At 36.0% G+C, this 19825-nt stretch overlaps 1 protein-coding gene across 2 annotated transcripts in view; it reads left to right on the forward strand.

Moving 5' to 3' along the window:
• Nucleotides 1–19825, forward strand: part of cntn5 (contactin 5) — a 123723-nt gene that overhangs the window by 84812 nt on the left and 19086 nt on the right. For both annotated transcript variants that reach the window (XM_017416461.3, XM_017416463.3), the window contains exons 9-12: nucleotides 7935–8116; nucleotides 10579–10715; nucleotides 10819–10948; nucleotides 13937–14081. In XM_017416461.3, the coding sequence (XP_017271950.1) occupies nucleotides 7935–8116; nucleotides 10579–10715; nucleotides 10819–10948; nucleotides 13937–14081 (594 nt within the window). The remainder of the gene's footprint in view (nucleotides 1–7934; nucleotides 8117–10578; nucleotides 10716–10818; nucleotides 10949–13936; nucleotides 14082–19825) is intronic.

Here is a 19825-nt window from a genome sequence, read left to right on the forward strand (position 1 = left end):
AAATATAGGATAACCTAAGTAACTGTCATAATCCAAGACTTCCAGTTCCAAGACTCAGTTAATAAATCAAGATTTAGTTAAATATTCCAATATTTGTAAGCCATTTATAGTTGTCTGGTTATAATCTTCCATCATTTAACATATCTTAATAAGCTAAGTAAAACTTAAAAAAAAAAAATTATTCTCATTAAACAACCAAACAACTTTAGTTTTTGCCCTCTGCTTCCCTCATTGAAGAAATTTGTGCGTGATGACTTTGAGTCAGGCAGTAATCCAAGTGACTCTCCCTTGGATGCTGAGATGAATGATTCATCAGTTTACCAAATTAAAACATGTCAATCTTTATATAGCACTGAAAAAGATGTTAAATGAGTTTTTTTTAAGCCTGTTAAGCAGTGCATATGATGGTTATGATGGTGGTACTTTACTGTCAAAGGCAAAAAACTCTTTATATCTGCCAATATTCCTTAATGATAATTTGATATTTATCAATGATGGTGCTTTACAATACCACAAGGACAACAATAACAAGCAGAGAGAACTCACAGTCCACTGTTAGGTTAGGTTAGTGGTGTAGATTAAATTACAATGCTTCATATAAATATTGTTTGTGTATGAGTGTGCATGTGTGTGGGTGTGGGTGGGTGGGTGTTCATTTGTCTGTCTGTTTGCACAATATCTCATGAACCAGTGAGCAGATATTAATAAACTCTCAAAGTAACTGTTAGATGTACATCCATATATGAGTGACTTTTGGAGTCAGAGTGTTCGTCACAGTTAGTTAACCTTAGCAGACTCAAAAGTCACCATTTTTCCAAACATTTACCTAAAACATTGTGTGGTAAAACTGAGACTCATCCCCAACATACTGTGTTGCTCACATATTGCACAAGACCTTTGTTTAAAACTTTAACTTTCAAGGCAGTGGGCAATAAGGAACGCAATTTTCAAAAATTCAGTATGATGGAAAATCATAAAGAACTGCACAATGCATTACAGAGGCATAAAAATCTTCAGCTGAAGGCTTTCATTTATGGAATTTAGCTCCTCTTAACAACACAAAAGCATCACCCTGGCTGTTGCATTTCAGGTTTGTCAGACCAAGCAATACAATCAAGCTGAAGCTTTACTGTTTTTCATTAAAGCTTACTTTTTATTGTTTGAATGAGGTGTGAAATTGAAAACTGCCATTGCTTCAAAGACATTTAGTTATTATTCCTAAATTAATTTCCTATCAATTTCATTCTTTTTAAAAAACATAAAACTGCAAGAGAAATACAGTACCTACCTTAAAACAAAATATATTACAGTGATATGTCATCTTTAGAGCTCAAACTTTTGGTTATCAATTGAAGATGTTTCTTTGTGTAACCAAGCTTCACAAATCACCAATTGTTCCCAAGGGTGTATACAATCTTTACAGCACATGAGATGCCTCTGTCCTTAGACCTTCATAAATCATCCCCCAAGACACATAAACACCAAAACAAGTTTAATTGGAAAAATGGAGGAAAACTCAGGAGGAGCATCTTAGGATCAATTCCTCTCCGTTGTAAGATAGACACGCTCTAGATGTCAGGTTTACAGAAAAGCAACATGGTAGATTTATAGGTTACACAGACAGTACAGAACCTGGCTTCTAGTTTCATTGATACACATTGAACTTTTTGTGTTTTTACTCCATACATAAATTGTTTAAAATTAAACATTGTCTTTAAATAGCAATTAGAGGCCTGAAGGGATAGATTGTTACAATTAAACATCTGCTAACTTAAAGCTTGCTTAATACAAAATCCCAGAAATATATTTAAAATCTATTAGTATACAAAGCACCATGAAGTGTAAAATCTGGTGTCTTCAAAAACTTTCTCATGCTGCCAAAGCAATAAATAAATCATAAATAAATTCTTTTTTAAATTGATATTACAAATTACAAAAAAGTTAGTGACTTTTTAGAGGAAAAGATTAGAATTCAAAAGCAAAGAAAAAAAATAACTTCATAAACATAATGACAGTAGTTGTGTAATAAATTTTAATTCATAAGAATAAAATAAATATTTAGTGCTATAAGTTGAAGTAAAGTTAGATAATGTTCCCTTGAAATTATTAGTTCTGGTACTTTAAGGCTAATAAACCTGTAGAAATTATATTTCATCTCGCTTCCAGCATTTCTTTTTAATAAAATAAAAGGTCAGGATAGTTAATATAAATCTTAATATAGTTTTTAATTTTTCACCTGGAGAAAAACCATGCTGGCTGTAAACTGTCAAACAGCACAAGTTCATTTTTAAAACCCTGCCCTCGCTGTCTTCTAAAAGCAACTCTGGAATGTGCAATGCTGTTAGCCATTTTTATTTCAAGAGACATTGGAGTATGAAGTTCATTGAAGTTCAAAAAGCCTTATAAATGTGATGAGTTACACATTCAACCCACTCATTTCCACTTAAAATAGGATATATGGTGTGTACTGGTTACTTTTTTTCAAATAGCCATAGAGTAGTGGGCTTTCTTTTAGTTTCAATGACCCCAGTGGGAATCAAACCTTTAAATTCCTCCAGTTACTCTCCTCATTGAACAATACAGGACCCCATTATCTGCAACATCAGAAAGTGCCTCTTAACACAACCCATTTTATGCTCTTGCTGCTGTGTGTGATGTGTTTCAAAGATTCTTGTTTGTGCCTATATCATACAGGTAAACTGTGTATATGTGTTTCATTTCACAACTTCCTTCAGAATAGTTTCTAATTTCTGAGCGGCACCAGGAAATTCAGAGCTTTGCAAAGGAGCTAGATTGTAGAGTATTATCTAGATTTTAATGATGTGATAAAACCAATTTTCTATTATATTTTGGTATAAGATTCAATTTTGAACCCTTATTATGAAAGACGTCCAGATGAGAGCAAAGCAATTGTATGAAACGCTAATTAAGATGTAATCTACCACCCTGCCTATGGGCATAGACTCCATCTGAACGCTGCAACACCTTACATAATCTACAGCATGTAACACACTCACAGGGTCACAAATGTTTTTTATCTACAGTCTGATAAAAAAAGATGATCAAAGTTCAGGATTTTATGCCAACAGCTTTGGCAGATAGTGACATGAAGAGTTTCTTGTTTTTAAACTAAGGAAGCCTGTTTTGTCCTGGCTGCTCCCCAGCGCTCTGAGCATGTACAGTCCCGATGCTCATTACTCAGCCTCCAAAGAGAAATCCTGCCATGGTCTCACTAAGATTCACCGTTATGTTTCAGCCCCTCAAGGTCCCTACAGACTTCTTTTGTTCTCTGCCTTGTTGAGAGTTTAGTCAGAGCAAAGGTCTTCACTATTGTCCATTAGAAAATATAAAGTGCTTCACAGCAGTTCCATCGCATATGCTTTAAAACTGATTAAATCAAAATTACTCACCCTATATGAAGTAGTATTTATGTTATTGTTGCATCCAGTGCTGGAAAGAAAAAGGCAGGTGTGGTTGGTTTAACTTAAGGCAGTGCAGGTTTTACTAAACTCTCAGGAAAGATAACTCATTATTTCATATAAAACATTGTGTAAATTCAAATTTGAGCCTGTATTGCAGCCAAGGGCAATTCCTCGTCCTTGTGAAGGGATAAGAAAGCTCAGGGATGTAACATTTCCATCGTGGCTAAATGATTGATGGATTCACTGAAGGTTTTTTGTGTGGTGTCACGTTTCCATCTTTCAGGGACCTGTCAGATCCACTTGTCATACATAAAATGACTGATACTGAGCACATTATAGGGCAGTCACCTTCTACACGCGCAAGTCATCTGTCATGTGAATCTACATGGAAGTTCTGGAATAAAAAAAGGATGTATGTAGATTGTTTTACAGATATTTCTGGCTCTTTAATTACTGTGCCTCTGCTTTGTGGAATTTTAAAAGTGTCAGATGTAGGTTGTCAGGTATAATAAATATATCATCAGGGGTCAAAGGTCAGTCTTTCATATGTAAAGCGAAGCCAACACTCAAGTCAAATCATGATTTTTTTGTATTTGATTACTATTAATATGGGATTGTGAGATTATTGTTATTTTTTTGTTAGTGTTAATTAATAACACTTTAATTCCCAAAGGCAAATTATATAATTATATGATATATTATTATATTATATGTATATTATTGAAATCAAGCACATTAACAAAAATAAAAAAATTAAATGGGTATAAAAAACATTTAATTTCAGGCAGTCATATAAGGCTGTTAATGTGAGCAGTTAGAAGCATCTGAAACAGAAAGTATTTAGTATTTTAACTTATTAGTAGGTAAAATTAATTTGCACATTGATTCACTTTTAGGAAAAAAATAGTATAGGGCTATAAGGTCAAACAGAAATAAAATTAACTTTTTTAGAAGCCATCAGTTATTCAAAATAGAAAGGTTAAAAGATTTTTTTAGATAATATTTAAATATGTGCAGAGTTTAAAAAACTTTTGTAAAATAACGACAGTTTGGAACACTGTCCTCATTTACTGATGGTGTAATTTATATAAATATTCCATCAGTTTGCTTGAGATTTGTGTAATCACAAAGTCTTTTTAGTGCATGTATTTATGCAGTCTTGTGTAATAATTCTCAGAGTTGGGGTCAGGACCCTTCTGTAAGTTGTAAGATAACAATTTTGGGGCTTTGAGATTGTAAAAATATAACAATTTTAAAATGATTGATAGTAGCATATTTCTGCCCATACTGCCAAGGTGTTGAGATGGATGGTTAAAAACAGTAAAATAATTACCTATTTTGTTATTATGCCCTTATTCATTTTATTATTATTATTATGTTTGCATTCTTGAACAGTGACGGCCTCTAGTTGTCTCTACTGTTGTTATTTTCTGGGTCATAAGCTGAAAAGCTTTGGGACAGCTGGTCTAATATGTGTGCTCACAGTTTTTGGTGTTCATTGTAAGGCCAAGCAGAGGATAAATACTGCACTGTTTTCATTGTGTTGTTACTGGATTTTTATTGTCCAAAAACATTTCCCAGATGGATGCAGTTAAATGCTGGATTTTCTGGGTTTGTGAAAAGCTCTTTGCATTTACTGCTCTCTCTGCACTCTGTCTGCTCATGTAACCTAAAATCTTTGGCGTCTGGAAGACATTTTTTTTATCCATGTCTTAGTGAAACACACAACACTGCTATCCCAGTATTCCTGGTGTCCATGTCAACTCAACCTTCTCACTTTTTTGTTTATCAAGATTGTTACATGTCCCACTTTGAGAAAACGGTGGTTTCTTAACTTGCTGATACAAACTCTTCGCTTAGTTCCAACTCTGCATCTTTGATATCATCTCTTAAACCTTTTACAGGTTTAGAATTTTACACTGGGCATTGAGCTCTGCTGAATCAGTTTAGTAATCTGGGGTCTCATGTACAAACAATGTATACACACAAAACAGTTGCTTATACCATGTTCCACGCACACACTGGGATGTATGACAATGAACGTTACGTGTAAGCGATGTAACGATGTGCAGAATGGCAAGAAAACCTTTTCAGTTGATAGTATCAAGCTACAAAGTACTGAAACTTGCCTAAATACACTAACATGTGACTCCATTTTTCTGAACTCAAGGAGCATTTGAATACAATGTTTTCTAATTAGTTTAAACAGTTATAAAACAATGAAATTGAACTACATTTAGCCTCAAAGAACATAACATAACACACCTCAAAAATGATTGAAACAACCTTAGTGTAATGTAAACTATAAAGTTTCCTTATTTTTTGTTAAGTGTAGATGACAACGCATCTGTGACGACACGCTTGTGAGGCGCACAAAATGCATGTAAATTGTCTAAGGGGCACTTCCATCCTCACTGAGGAAAAAGAAAAAAAAAAAACAGTGTCGGATCAGCATAATAATTTAGTCAACAAGTCACATATTATAGTCCCTAAGGTTGACAAGGTGTAGACAATGACACATGTCCACAAACAGCAGTGTAAAGTCACACATAACTGTGGAACAACAGCAGCTTTGCGCCGCTGGAGGACATTGCCAACAGAAGAATTGGGATGGAGCGTGTTTTCAGGGATGACACCAATCTGCTGGCACATGATGATGCCTTGCTTATTATCTGATTTGGAGTCCCACAGCCATTCTTTTCAAAGTCTGTGCTAACCTGGTCCCAGCATGACAGAGGGTGCCAGTTGAAGTCCTCACCACGCTGGAGTTTCTTGCAACCAGAGTCTTTCAGAGAGAACTGGCTGACAGGTTGGGTATTTGGCATGGCGTGGCTCAGTTGTCTCTGAGCCGTGCCATGTCAGCTGTATGGAAATGCCCAGATATATCAAAATCCCCTCCACCAAGGCTGAAACGTTCCTCCGATGCTCAGCGACTGGTTTCTTGACATCAACTATTTAATAAATAAGCTTCTAAGTTCTCTTAAGCCTTTGAGTGCCTCTGTGTTTATAGTAATTATGTTATTAAACACATGTGTTAAGTTGGAAATGCCTCAGACTCAGAAGTGCACTGCCAGCAGGTTTGTATCCTGGGTTAACTTCATTCATTTACAATAATAGTGTGTAATTCATGTACAGTAAGTGGTGTCGAACATTGGACAAGAAGCTGTGGGCAACTGGCCTTTGCTTTACTCCCACCTTTATGTCTGACCATTTAACCTTTTTGTTACTTCTGCGGGTGTGTGCTGTTCTGACAACCACAGGTTTCCACTCACCATCACTCCTCTTTGTGCATGGCGCAAATGCCAAAGGATAGTGTGCCAAATACGTTTTTGTGCCCCACTACATTGATTAGGAGTGTTTCTGACTCACATTCCATGAAATTCACCACTTTCCTGCATCTAGACATAATTTGTGATTGTGCAGAGACGAGTCACACATGTAAAACACATTTTCATCAATTTGCATTTTTAAACAGAGGTTTATCAGAGAAGGTGTCGCCTGTGCAGTTCCACCTAAATTAGAAGGTATGAAGGACAGGTGCGCAGAAACAAGTGTCAGGAGTATTAACAGGAGTCTTTACCTGCGTTTCTGTTCAGAGTTGCAAGGAATCTGGTGCCAATTAACCTAACATGGATGTGTTTTATTTTTTGAGAGGAAACAAAGCTGCCTCTGAAGGATCTATGGCAGGATGTAAATATCATTTTGTTTGTTGTTGTTGAAATAAATCACTGCACTAAAATAACTCAACGTGTCTCTTTTGTGTCACTTTTGTCAGTCCCAAAGGAAGAGGTTTGGAATTATGACAAAACAAGAAAAAAAAAAAAAAGATTACTTGATTAATCGACAGAAAAAGTTCATTTGTAGTTCTAACTACTAATTCTAATTTTATTCATATTTTATTATTTCTCTCTCCTACAGCATAATACACATGGTCAGTTTTGCAAATTACGTGATGTCCCCATTTAGGAACTTCTAGCAGCTTTTAGGACCACCAGTAGTTATTTTCCTTACTGGCAACGCAGCACATGCATGGGGAGAATGTGCAAGCTCCACATAGAAATGCCTCAGCAGGGCTGTAAACTTGCAACCTTCTTGCTAAGAGGCAACGGTTGTAATCGCTGCTCTGCCATGTAGCAAACTGTATTTTATAGAGAATAAATGTGAGGATTAATTTTTTTTAATGAACAATAGTCCTAAATTTAGGCAACTTCAAACGGCAAACTGAAGATGCATAAAAGCCTGACAAATATTGTGTAGTCGTTTTCACTTAGAGAATATAAAAGAAGACATTCAAAACTGGACAAGGTTTAATTTGTTTTTCAATATCCCTCCACAAAATAATATCAACATGAATATTATCTACTGCTTATGTAATGCCACGTAACATTTTTATTTTTAAGGAAATAATGAACTTGACATTTTTTCATTCATGAATTGCATCATTGCAGCTCAAAGCCCTTTGCTGTATATAGATGCTGCTAATGCTCTTGTTACTGTTTTTCCCTTTCACAGTCCAGTGCCAACAATCACATGGAGGAAGATAAATGGCAACATCCCCAAAAAGGCAAGACTTCGGAAGTCCCAGGCTGTACTGGAGATTCCCAATATTCAGCTGGAGGATTCAGGAACTTATGAATGCAAAGCTGAGAATCCGAGAGGAGGAACTGCTTTCAAAGGGCACCTGCAGGTCTACAGTGAGTCTGAGTCTACTGTCACTTTTCTTTTTTTATAGAAAAAGAAATCAAACCTTTCTTTTTTTTTTTTTTGTGGTGATGTGGTATGCATGCAGTGTGACTCTTTGGCTATTCAGGCTCTCGTGCTCCTATTCCCTGCTGGTCTGTTTAGATCCTTTTTGCCTTTGTGCAGCCATCATGCATTATCCAAGAGCAAGCATACATTATCACAAGTGTTGATATATTTATACCAAGAATAGCAGTCTGCATAACTGTTCTACTTTCAGTTTTCAACCATTTTTTATATAATGCATCCTCTGCTTGTTACAGTCTTCTGAAATTCAAAGCTAAAAACTCCTCATTCCTTTGAAATTTGCTGAACAGGCCAAAGACTAATTTTGTTTGAGATGAGAAAAGTTTATTGCTGTTCAGTTGTTCTTTTAATTGACCTGTATGATTTTTCTTTTATAATGTGACTTTTACTTCTTATACATGGCTTTAAACCCACTAAAATAATTTTAACAACATTTTAAAATAAACTCATGTTTATAAAAAGTAACATATTCGTCATGAAAAAAAAAAATTCTAGAAATGCCAGCCTCAAAACACATTTACTAGACAAAATCACCATAATTCTTTCAGTTTAATGTAATTTATTTATTCACTGTATTTTAATTTAGCATAATTCATCACAATACCAACTAAATATTCAAGTTTAGGCATTTATTTTTCACATTTTTATTTGCTGTTCTTGGAAGTTGTGAATGCATATCAGTGTTAAGATGGGCTTTGGTGAAAAACAGCTTTCAGCTTTCTAACAATATGAGGTGCAAAAAAGTGAGCTGGAATTGCTGCCTTTGCTTGTGATTATAAGCTTATCTAAGCTGGTGCATGTCTCCCATTTCTCTTTGTCTGTGCCTTGTGCACAGGACTAAGATAATGGACTACCTCAACCTTGGTAGGACACATTTCCAAGACCCTGCACTTCTTGGCAACCTTCATTCTGTTGACATCACAAGGAGAATAGGGGCCTAATTTGTAGCAGCCCTGCACTAAATGTAATTTACACAGGTCAGCTGGGAGTTTGAACTTTCATTGTGAGGGGGACCTCTTTGACCATAACCATTCAATCAAACCACACGAAACGCATTCTACTGAAAGCAGCATATGCATGGAAAAGAAAACAGTGTGCTTGGCATGAGAGAAACAGCTCAATACTGAGCGTGTCTTCTTGTCTACACACACTGAACAAGAAATCCACTTCAATGCAGAAGACATTGCTTACATCTGGAAGATGTGTAATTCCATGTACTGATCTATAAAGGCTTAATCTGGTAATGTTTTTAAGCAAATAAATAAATCTAATACTTAGAAAAGCATGTTGCAGATGATACCAAAGCTTGTTGTATATATATATATATATATATAATGTAAAAATTAGTATTAAAATGCCAAAGTTCTATTTTAAAATTATGGTCTTCCTTCTGTAATTGATTAATGTAATCTTTTAAATTTCCAAGAAGTGAAAGCTACTGGTTCCATGAAAAAGAGACAAGATGGGATTTTTACATCTTTTGCCGCAAACTCAACTGATTTGCAGCTTTTAAAGAAAAGAAAGGGAAGTAAACATACACTCCATATGCTGTTTAAAGCTTGAGTTGTGACAGAAATTTTGTGTCGTGGAACTATGCAGGACATGGGGATGGAGCTTGGAACACAAGACAGTAAGCTATTTGAAAGAATAATAATAATATAAAAAAAACATTTTATGTTAAACTGGCAGCTAACAAAGTTTGTATGAATTATAGACCAGCCCTGAAGAAAAGGAAAAACAAAATCTTCATTCAAGCTTGGAAATAAACAAATGAAAGCACTTTAGTGGTTATTCATTTGAGACTTTTTGCATTTTTACATTCTGTAGTTTCAACTGGCTCCCTACGGTTTCGAGCATGTAAGCTACACAGTGACACAAACAAACATGAAAGTGTTTTGCACTTGGAAAAGAATGCATGCTTTACTCTTTTTTTTTTATTATTTCTTTGACATCTATACATCTCATGGTCCCATAAAAGCCTTATTTTCTGTTTGCAATGAAAACACATGCTTTATTTATAATTAGTCTAAATGTACTGAATGAGTTCTTTGTGTTGGCGAGTAATTGTCTCATCTGTAGTCCTTACTGGTGCACAAGAATGTTTTTAACCGTGTGCTTTGTACCAGTCCGAATTAACATGTTATTTATTTTAGTAATATTCTAAATAAAAGCAAGAGATTTTTAACAAATGTAAAATGTTTCATATTTGTGCTTTATGATTAATTAAATCTAAATATTTTCAGAATAACATTTCTTTTCATCAATGAATCAACCAACCTTTTCTGCCCTAGTGCTAAGTGCGGCCTCTTACACTGTTGACAGTGCACTTGTGTGTGTTTCAAGGATAGATATCTTATTCTTCTATATATTTTTTCCTTCTATCTTGCAGCCCTCCCTCAGTGGGTCAGAATGATTAATGACACTCAGATGGATAGTGGAGAGAAGCTCCAGTGGGAGTGCAAGGCCATCGGGAGGCCTCGGCCCACCTATCGCTGGCTTCGTAATGGTTTGCCCTTGACATCCCAGGTACCTTCAATACACAGACCCTCTTCATCGTTGATTGCACAATTTATGCAACATTATCATGTAAAGTATGCCGACTTTCATAAACACAGTTTTCTTGCTTCAGGGTCGAGTTGAAATCGTGAATGGGGAACTGACCATTCACAAAGTGCAGCCGACGGACTCAGGAATGTACCAATGTGTGGCAGAAAATAAATATGGCACTGTCTACTCCAATGCTGAGCTGAAGATTTTAGGTAGTTGCATGTTTGTTTTTGCTAATGTAGACTAAATCAGATACATTTTATCGGAATATTTTTCTTTCCAGCACTTTCCTTTGCTCCTACAAAAGCAAAAAGATTGACGTCTGAATAAAGTACAGGATGATAGGTAAAGGGATTGAAATTCCAGTGGGGAACGCTGAACTGTGAGATATGCTGATTGCCAATCAATGGTCCCTGATTTAACCCAGGCAGTGGACAGCATGAATAAAAGAAGGACTCTCATGGTTATATTCACTGCACTGTCTGCACACATCAAGCTGAAGTGAGTCTGGGATTTTGGTATTAGTCTGACAAGAATATCAACCATTGACTTAGGCATATATTTATACTAATGGAACCAAACACAAGAGATGGTTTCTTTGGTGGAGTTTAATGACTCCATTAGTGTCTCATTTGAGCTCTTTTTGCCATCACATTACAATTCTCACCACCAAGAAAAACAAACTTTCATTTCATGACTTTTATCAGGTATTTTCTACTCAAGGAAAACTATTATTGTCTGATAATCAGCTCTAATCATTAATAATTGCCTACTCAGACATTGAACAGTTTTAGCGTATTTTTCAAACACGTATTCTCATTTTAGCAAAACTAGCATCACGTGCACTTGGAAATTTTGGGACATAAATTGCCAAGAAAAAGAGTTTTTTAGTCCTGAGGCTTCAGGCTAAAACATAACAGTCATACTGAATAGCTGTCCACTGTTCTGTGCTGATGCACTATTTTCTCCTTGTCATCTTCTATACTGGGACACATCTGGTGATACCCATTCCCCTTTCATTTTTCCCTCAGGGACAACTTGATTTACTGTCTTTATGGCTTGCCCTTTTCTGAAGGGGAATCTGTGGCATTTTGAAAATCTTACTGCAAATGGAGAAAGTTATTTTATTTATTTATTTTTTTTGTCTACAGTTTGAACCATCAAAGCAAAACAACACGATTTAGTTGGTTTAAATTCAAGGTGTTTGTCTAAAAGTGTTAAAAGTTTTAATAAGCCTGATCTGAGCTGAAGAGTAGGTGCTTTTGCCTTCCTTAAAGTCACAGTCACATTGGGAATATTTGGAAGATGTTGACGAATGTTTTCATAACTTTCCCCTCTGGGAACATCTTCCCTATGACCTGTGCTCTTTCTAGATGTCCAGAAGCAATAACTATCAGGACAGATTACATGACTAATAACAGCCTGCAGATGAGCGATCACTGGAGGCTGCACGGGGGCAGTGGTTGCCCTCACGTCTGTGATCTTGTCCCAGATCCAACTCTGCTGGGGGTGTAGCAGGCAGGGGAAGGAACACGGGTGCCGCTGCCACCAGCTTTGATTAAAGCAAATACACACAGCAACTGCTCTGTTTTCTGCTCCTTGTTGTGTCTTGAGGGACCTCCGCCACTCAGACAACTACTCAGGCTCAGACACAAGTGTTGCAGGGAGAAGGGTCAGCCTGTAGCTACAGATGAGATTGAATTGTCATTGTGTATAATGTCACCTATGAGGCATCATTCAGGATTTGAATAATTGCTGTTGACAGAGCCCTGCAGCCGGTACATGGCCTGTATATGGATTTCTTTTGAAAGACATTAATTGTTTAAAACATTTATGAATTCCTTATCTGCTCAAGCAGTCTGGTTAAATATGGGTTAATAACAGTATGCATAAAAGCAGGACAAAGCAATTCAACCATGTCATCATTACGATGACATTTAGTTACTTAATAAGGCTGCACTAAACAATATGTATACCAATAAATAATGCAGAATGCAGACACAGTTTGGCACATTTTACTCTGTATCTAAGTGAATGTGTGATCAGTTCAGTTATACTTACAGTGGAAAGTCTAGTTACTTTGAAAGATTTGGAGCTATTTTGGTCAAGCAGTAGTTTTTATCAGGTTTCATCTCGTTTTCAAATGCCACAGTTAAAATGGAACTAGTATTTTCTTTTAATTTCAGCAAGTACTCAGTTTTTAAAACGGCATGAAGCTTATTTTTGGAGGGCTGCAAAAAAGGACTAAGTCACCAAAATAAATATTACAAGTTTTGCTGCAGAAATAATAAAAATCTTGTCTGTCATGGACATTCTTACTGACCGTGCATAATATACTAAACTGCAGCCTATTGTGATGCTGTGACAAAGACCGGGCAGACTGGTTTGGTTGGAAAAATTGCTTTTCTTTTCAAGAGGTAAATTTTTTTTAGACTAATATTTTTAAAGGTACTCATTACAAAGTATAAAATGAAACATAAAAAAGGTTATCCTAACTATAGTAGTGCAGTTTGAAAGAGTTTACTCCAGTAGTTTTGCAGACATATAGAATGCAATTCTGAAATGTGGGTCAACAGTCAATGTAAACAAAGCACTCAGCTGAATCTGATAAATAAGCATGTGGAAGCAACAGTCACATGATTGACCTACATTAGGCTGGCCATAGTCTGTATAGGTAAACAAATATGGCCAGTAAGATTATTGTATCTTTAAGAAAGTTTGCTTGTTGAGGTATTTGACATTTTCACAAAATTTTCTTCAACATCTTCTCTGTTCTACATTGCAGTGATTTTGGTAAAACTGACTTTTACGCGATGTTTAATACCTCCACTATGGGCTACACACAAAGTCACAGAACGTTTGTTCCATTCCATGATTGCTCACTTACTAAAATCAGTTTGGAAACCTTGGTCAGTCCCACCAGCATGTTGGTGGAAATGTTCACAGTAGCTTTGGTCATTTGCATTGTTCCAAAACAGAATCATATTTGGTACTTTAGATCATTTATTCTATCAATATTGATTATACGCAGTGTTTGTTTTACAGAAAAAACAAAATAAACCAAATTAGAATGTAAAATGATTGTATTGGACATACATTTTTTATATTTAAATGTATTTAATAATGAAGTAGAATCAGTCTTTTGTCTTTAATATGATTTTTTTTTTATCTGCATGATGTTGTGTGTTTGTACCATCCAGCATCAGCACCTGCTTTTGTAACCAATCCAGTACGGGTCATCGCCACACTTGGAAAAGACGTGTCTCTGGAATGCAAACCAAGAGCATCACCCAAACCTCGGATATCGTGGAGAAGAGGAGACAGAAGGATACAGCTAAGTAAAAGGTAAAATGTCTCTGTGATTCACTCTGAAATCAAACTCCTCACTGATTGGGTCAAAAAACACAAAAAGATGGTTATCATTTCATGTGCAGCTTGTGTGACTCTCGAAGCTTGCTGTGATGATCAAAGACACATGGAAGGATGCATGTTTGCTTTCACAAAGACTAACATCTGAGTCCATATATCAGAATTGTCATGCCTTGAGTCGCTAATAACGACGAGTGCTGAATTCATAGCATCATGCTGCTTAACATACATTCCCTGTAATGTTACCAGGGATATTAAAGACAGAATGTATAAATAGCATAACAGATACTGTTTAATTAACTTTTATTTTAGCACAGTACATAATTAGGATGCTTAAGCCTGTGTTCTGAAACAGCTTCTGGAAAATTAAGATTAATATGTTAATCCCTTTATTGCATTCTTAAAGTAATAACAGGTTAGATGGTTTGAAGAAAAAACAATGTTTCTGCTGGTAATAATGGGATAAATAGTATATATTTTGTTTGAAGGCAGTCATAAATTTACAATACAGCATTAAATTGAATCAGAATGTTTTCTTTACAATATACAGAGTGGAACATTACCAGACGTAATTGCCCTTTAAAATATGAGTGTAGTGATAAAAAGTTTGTTTGCTGCAATATTTTTGTTTTATTTGTTATAGTTTTATGACGTAAATCCCAGTGTTATCATTCCCACCCAGGCCTTTGAGGAATTGTATGCATGTCTTGTTGTAGCACATCTCAATTTCATTACTGTTTCTGAAATTAAGTGTCACTCCTAAAATAAAACACCATAGGTACTGGCAAAGCTTTAGAGGCTCATACTTAACCCACTTCCCGCTCTAGAATGCTGACAATTTAGACCCTGCAATTGCATTTGGAATTCACATGCAGTTTAATGCATCATCCTTTATGAGAAACATCTCTCCGGTACACCTGGAGGGGGCTGAACGGGGCGAGGGGCCCATCAATCAAACTGAGCAACGCAGCTAAAATTATTACTTACTGCTGAGAATCTTGAGTTTTGAGTGAGAGAATGGGACGTTTGTGTATCAGACGAGGTTTAGCAGTCTGTTCATCAGCCTCGTGCCAAGGCCAGCCAGTTGATAATCAGATCTTCAGAGTGTGTGGCTTCCTCAAACAGGGAGCTACATATCTTCACACCTCCAACAGGTGGACTGAGGACTGTTTATTATTTTTGACATTTCAGGAGGGTGTGAAAATTTTCTAGTTATTTTATCGTGTCATAAAAAGAAGCGTCAGAGTTATTTAGTTTTTTTTTGTTGTTTTTTTTTCATGTGGAACTTGAGCATGGTTAGTCAATATATGCTGCCCTTGAAAGGTGATTAACAGCTTTGGCTCATCTGGATCAAACAAAGCCTTTAAGATATTTGGCAGACTTTTGAAAAGCATTTTTTTTTTTTAGAATTGCTGGCATACACAGCAGAGAGATTCATACCTTTTTTTGACCTTTTTGATCCTGTTTTTGTACTGGCTTAAGATAAAGATTCTTTGTTTTTGTTTTGTTTTTTTTTCCTATGAGAGCCAGACATTGTGAGCAAAAATATTGGCATAATAATCAGTTTATTTCTCACCATAGTACAGTCCATCTTTCACTTTTAGGTGCTGGCGTACCAGCATATACAGTTCATTTTCTCTATAATTTCTCAGTCAGGAACATAAAAAAAAAACCTGGTTGCCCTACAAAGTGTTTTTATTATCTGAAACTGAGACCCAATCAGAATTTGACACCCTTAACTGGCTGTCTTCTGCAACTTAAGGGTACCTTAGTGAGGTAATGAACTAGATGACACTGTGTTTGGGAGAGTCACCGTTTAAATAGAGATCAACCTTGTGAAAAGGTGATGGCAAAGAAGAACAGTTGTGCATTTTAAGGTCGGGGTGACTTCTGCAAGTATTTTTTTGCCATTATCTATAGTAAAGAGTCTATGGATGGAGAGACGTCGTATTCTTGAAGGAACAAGGGGAATCGAAGCTGCTTCACGTTTATCTGGCATTGACAGCTGTGCTGACTTAATGAAGGTTTGTAATTAACATGGATTTCCGGTAATGTTCAGGGCTTTTGTGTCTTAAATAGGAGGTATTAATCCCATTAGTTTTAAAGCACGTGGCAGACTCATTTAAAATAAACAGACTCCTTGTGTCAGATGAAAAATTGAGTAGTTTGGCCATTCTTTATCAGAATCTCATTTTTTTTAAATAATTTATTGTAGCTTCATGATTTAGCATACAAATAATGATTATGCTGCAATCTGTTTGATTTCACCTCAGACACCTTTCATAAGGTAAAGGTTTTCTGTGATATTTTACTGTTTCCCCCAGATCTCCTAAGGTTGAATTGATTTGCATATTCTGTATACCCAGCAGTCCCTATCTTGTCCTTTCTGCCTCAGTGTCCTTGTCGGGTGCAAATTTCTCCCTAATTTGAAAAATGTCTCCTGGCTCTGGATGGCTGCTGAACTGTCTACATGTAGGTAGATTTTGTCACACCCTCACGAGTTTCTTGTTGCCATTTTCAATCACCTTGCAGGTGATAAAAGAGCTCAATATTGTATGTATAAATGCCAAACAATATGAATTAAATTAGGAAAACCTCAGACCCCTCATTATTTTCATTGTTGATGCTGAATGAAATTGATTTCTTGATTAAACAGAATCTGTGGAAGCACCTCTGTTGCCATATAACTGAAATGCCTGCAGTGTGATTTCTGTCAGACTGTATGTGATCCTGACAGTTTCCCCCTTTCCCCTGTTATTGCTCAAGGTCCAGTCCTGACAATAAATGTCAAACCTAAAAACTAACATTGATGAATGTGTCAAATGTCAATGACAAATTTGTTTATACAGTACATTTAAAATAACTGAATAGGATGAATCTTAAGCAGAGATTTGAATCTCTTTGCAGTCGAGAAGTGGATATATGTAGACGTAACTATTCCAAAGATTTGAGGCAGCCACTGAAAAGCTCAATCACCTTCATCTATTAATTTAGAACCAGGGCTGAAAGAAATGTTGATGGTTCAGCGTAATTAAGTCACGAGGTAAACAAGAATAGGTCATATAGTGGAAGAGGGGGTTTTAAACTACAAAATAAAAATCTGTCTGGTTCACTGGAGGGCTTTTATTGATATGTTCTTACTGGTGTCAGGAAGATCACTTAAATAAGATAAGTTCCAGACCATTTAAAAGCATTTAAAAGCAAGCAATAAACTCTTAAAATCTATTCAAAATGTACAAGAAGTCAGAGAAGATATTCCAAGTGTTTTCATGCTCTGTTGTACGAGTTAACACAAGGTCCTGCATGACTAAATGATGCAGAGAAGACAGATCTACACTGACACACAAAGCACTATAAGAAGGGATGAAAGCCTATATATATATGTATGAATAAATTTGTATTTATTGGAAAATTGGAGAGAACTTATATGAACACATAGCTATATAATTCCTACTCTGTACACAACTGCTCAGCCACTTGTGAGAAGGCTTGTTGTTTAGTTACATTCATACTATCTTATGTCAAACACTTAATTCCCCTGCTGTTACAACACCGAGCCAAATGTTACTCTTGTTTGTGTCCTTCACTTGGATAAGGGCCTACTTATGAATGCAGGAGTGGTGTTTGCAAGTTTGTTTTTCTTCTCTGTTACACTTATGTTTCCTTGGAGAACTGCCTGATGATGTGCACATCAGAACTTGACAGTTTTTTCCTTTAAATTCATTGAATGCAGCAACATTTAGACTTCGTCAGGTAGATTCATGGGCGCTACGCAAAGATGAAAGCACTGTTTATTTAGATTTATGCAAATGTTGATGCAGAGGAACAAAGAATCCTAACTACTGTTTTATTTCCCATTGTGTCACATTCTCCTCAAATGTTGTGCTGAAATTTTCCTTTGATGAATTTTAAATTATACTGTAATTATTCAAATGGCAGCCTATTGTGATCTTTGAAAGGCACGAGATCAGAAATGGCGCAGCTTTGTACTTCGAACACTGATATTTAAAGGAATTCATGTTGCTGTGTTATGTACGAAAACCTCTGTGGCATTTCTTTAGCCGCTGAGCTTGCCCTCATTATATTAAACGGTTTCTTTAAATGCATCTGTGTTCACTCTTGTTCATGTTGGAGCTCCTTAATGGGATTTGAAAATCAAATATATTCGTTTCTTACAGGTTGCATTTTTTTAAAACTGAGTGCACTGCACACAACTGAATTTCAGGGCATCAAAACTCCGTATCTTGCCAGCAAAACAATTTATTTAGGCTTAAAACACCACCATATAGGCTAAATTGGTCAAATTATTTCAAAATTTCTTTCTCTTGATGGTCAAACCTGCATATCTGTATACATTATATGTACATTATATGTTTTTTAAGCCTCAGTAAATGCTGTTGTGTTTCACATTGAGGCATTTTTCTATTACATGATGAAAGTTTAATTCTGTATAAAAACCTTTGCACACAGAAGAATAATATGTATTTATGTAGCGATCCTTTACTTCTCTTGGAGACCAAAAATTTCCTTCTGATCCACACTAAGTCATGTGCAGTGAAGAGAAGAATTTCACAACAAGATATCTTTAATTTTTTTCTTTTTTTGTGAGGAAAATAACTTTTTTTTCACACAGGATGTTAAACAAGTTTTCCTCTCCTTCTTGGACAGCCTGTTACTCTTTTTGTAGCCAGCGATTTTTGTCAACATCACATCTGGTGTTTTTCTTTTGGATGCCCCAAAAGGAAATTTTACGAGCAACATTCAGACGTCTAAGAGAGAGGTCTACTTTTGTGGCCGATAGTTACATGGTTTTACCTCCACACTGAAAACATCATTTCTACAGGATTCACAGAATGGTGGAAAGCTCTCCACTGATATCATTTTGTGCACAGCAAATCTTTTCTTAACAATGTTGGCTTGCTGGAAGCTGACATGATCCCCCACACACAATGGTTTCGCAAATTGGGTGTCTGTAAGGTGTGTTTAGGACGGCCGAGGAGAAGCCTGGTATTTTAAGATCCAATTTGTGGAATATTTCTGCTCAAACCATAATCAAAAATGGCACCTCACGCTGCAAGATTGTCCCCCACTTTGGTCTTGTGTGCCATTTGAGAGTCTTTGTTTGTTGTGTCATGGTCTGCATTTCAACAGATGCACCCCAGGTTAAGAGATTCCGTTCCTTGATCTCACTTGGCAGCTATTTATCCAAAACCACAGACATCAAAAACATGTCAGTTTGAGGAAATCTATAGATTAGACATAAATGAGATATTTTGCCAACTGAAAGGATTAGTTTGATCTGAAGACCTGGGCTGAAACAACTGAGAATCACAAAAGCAATTTTGATCTGCAAGGTGATTGTTATGTAAATTATAGACTTGTAGTTAGCATTTTGCACATAAGTGCCCAAACTCCTGCAATTAGCTTTAATGAGCAATAAATTAAATATACATTACTGAATCAAAGTGCATGAGAAAAAACTGTAAAGCAATGGAAAATAAAGTATTTTTTCCTGTTTCCTCATTGCAAGACAATAAATGCAACTAAAATTGTCTGCACCATTTTTTTCCATTCCTTATCAGTCCTAATATTCCAAATGTCTTGCATCTTGTTAGCTGCAGTTGGAAATGTTGCTGACTTATTATGCAAAAAGTACTTTAAAATGTATTTTATTTATTCTTATTAAATATTGTTATTCTTGTAACTCTGCACAAGCAGCA

This window comes from Kryptolebias marmoratus, linkage group LG2 (assembly GCF_001649575.2).
Source record: "Kryptolebias marmoratus isolate JLee-2015 linkage group LG2, ASM164957v2, whole genome shotgun sequence".
Lineage (NCBI taxonomy): Eukaryota > Metazoa > Chordata > Actinopteri > Cyprinodontiformes > Rivulidae > Kryptolebias > Kryptolebias marmoratus.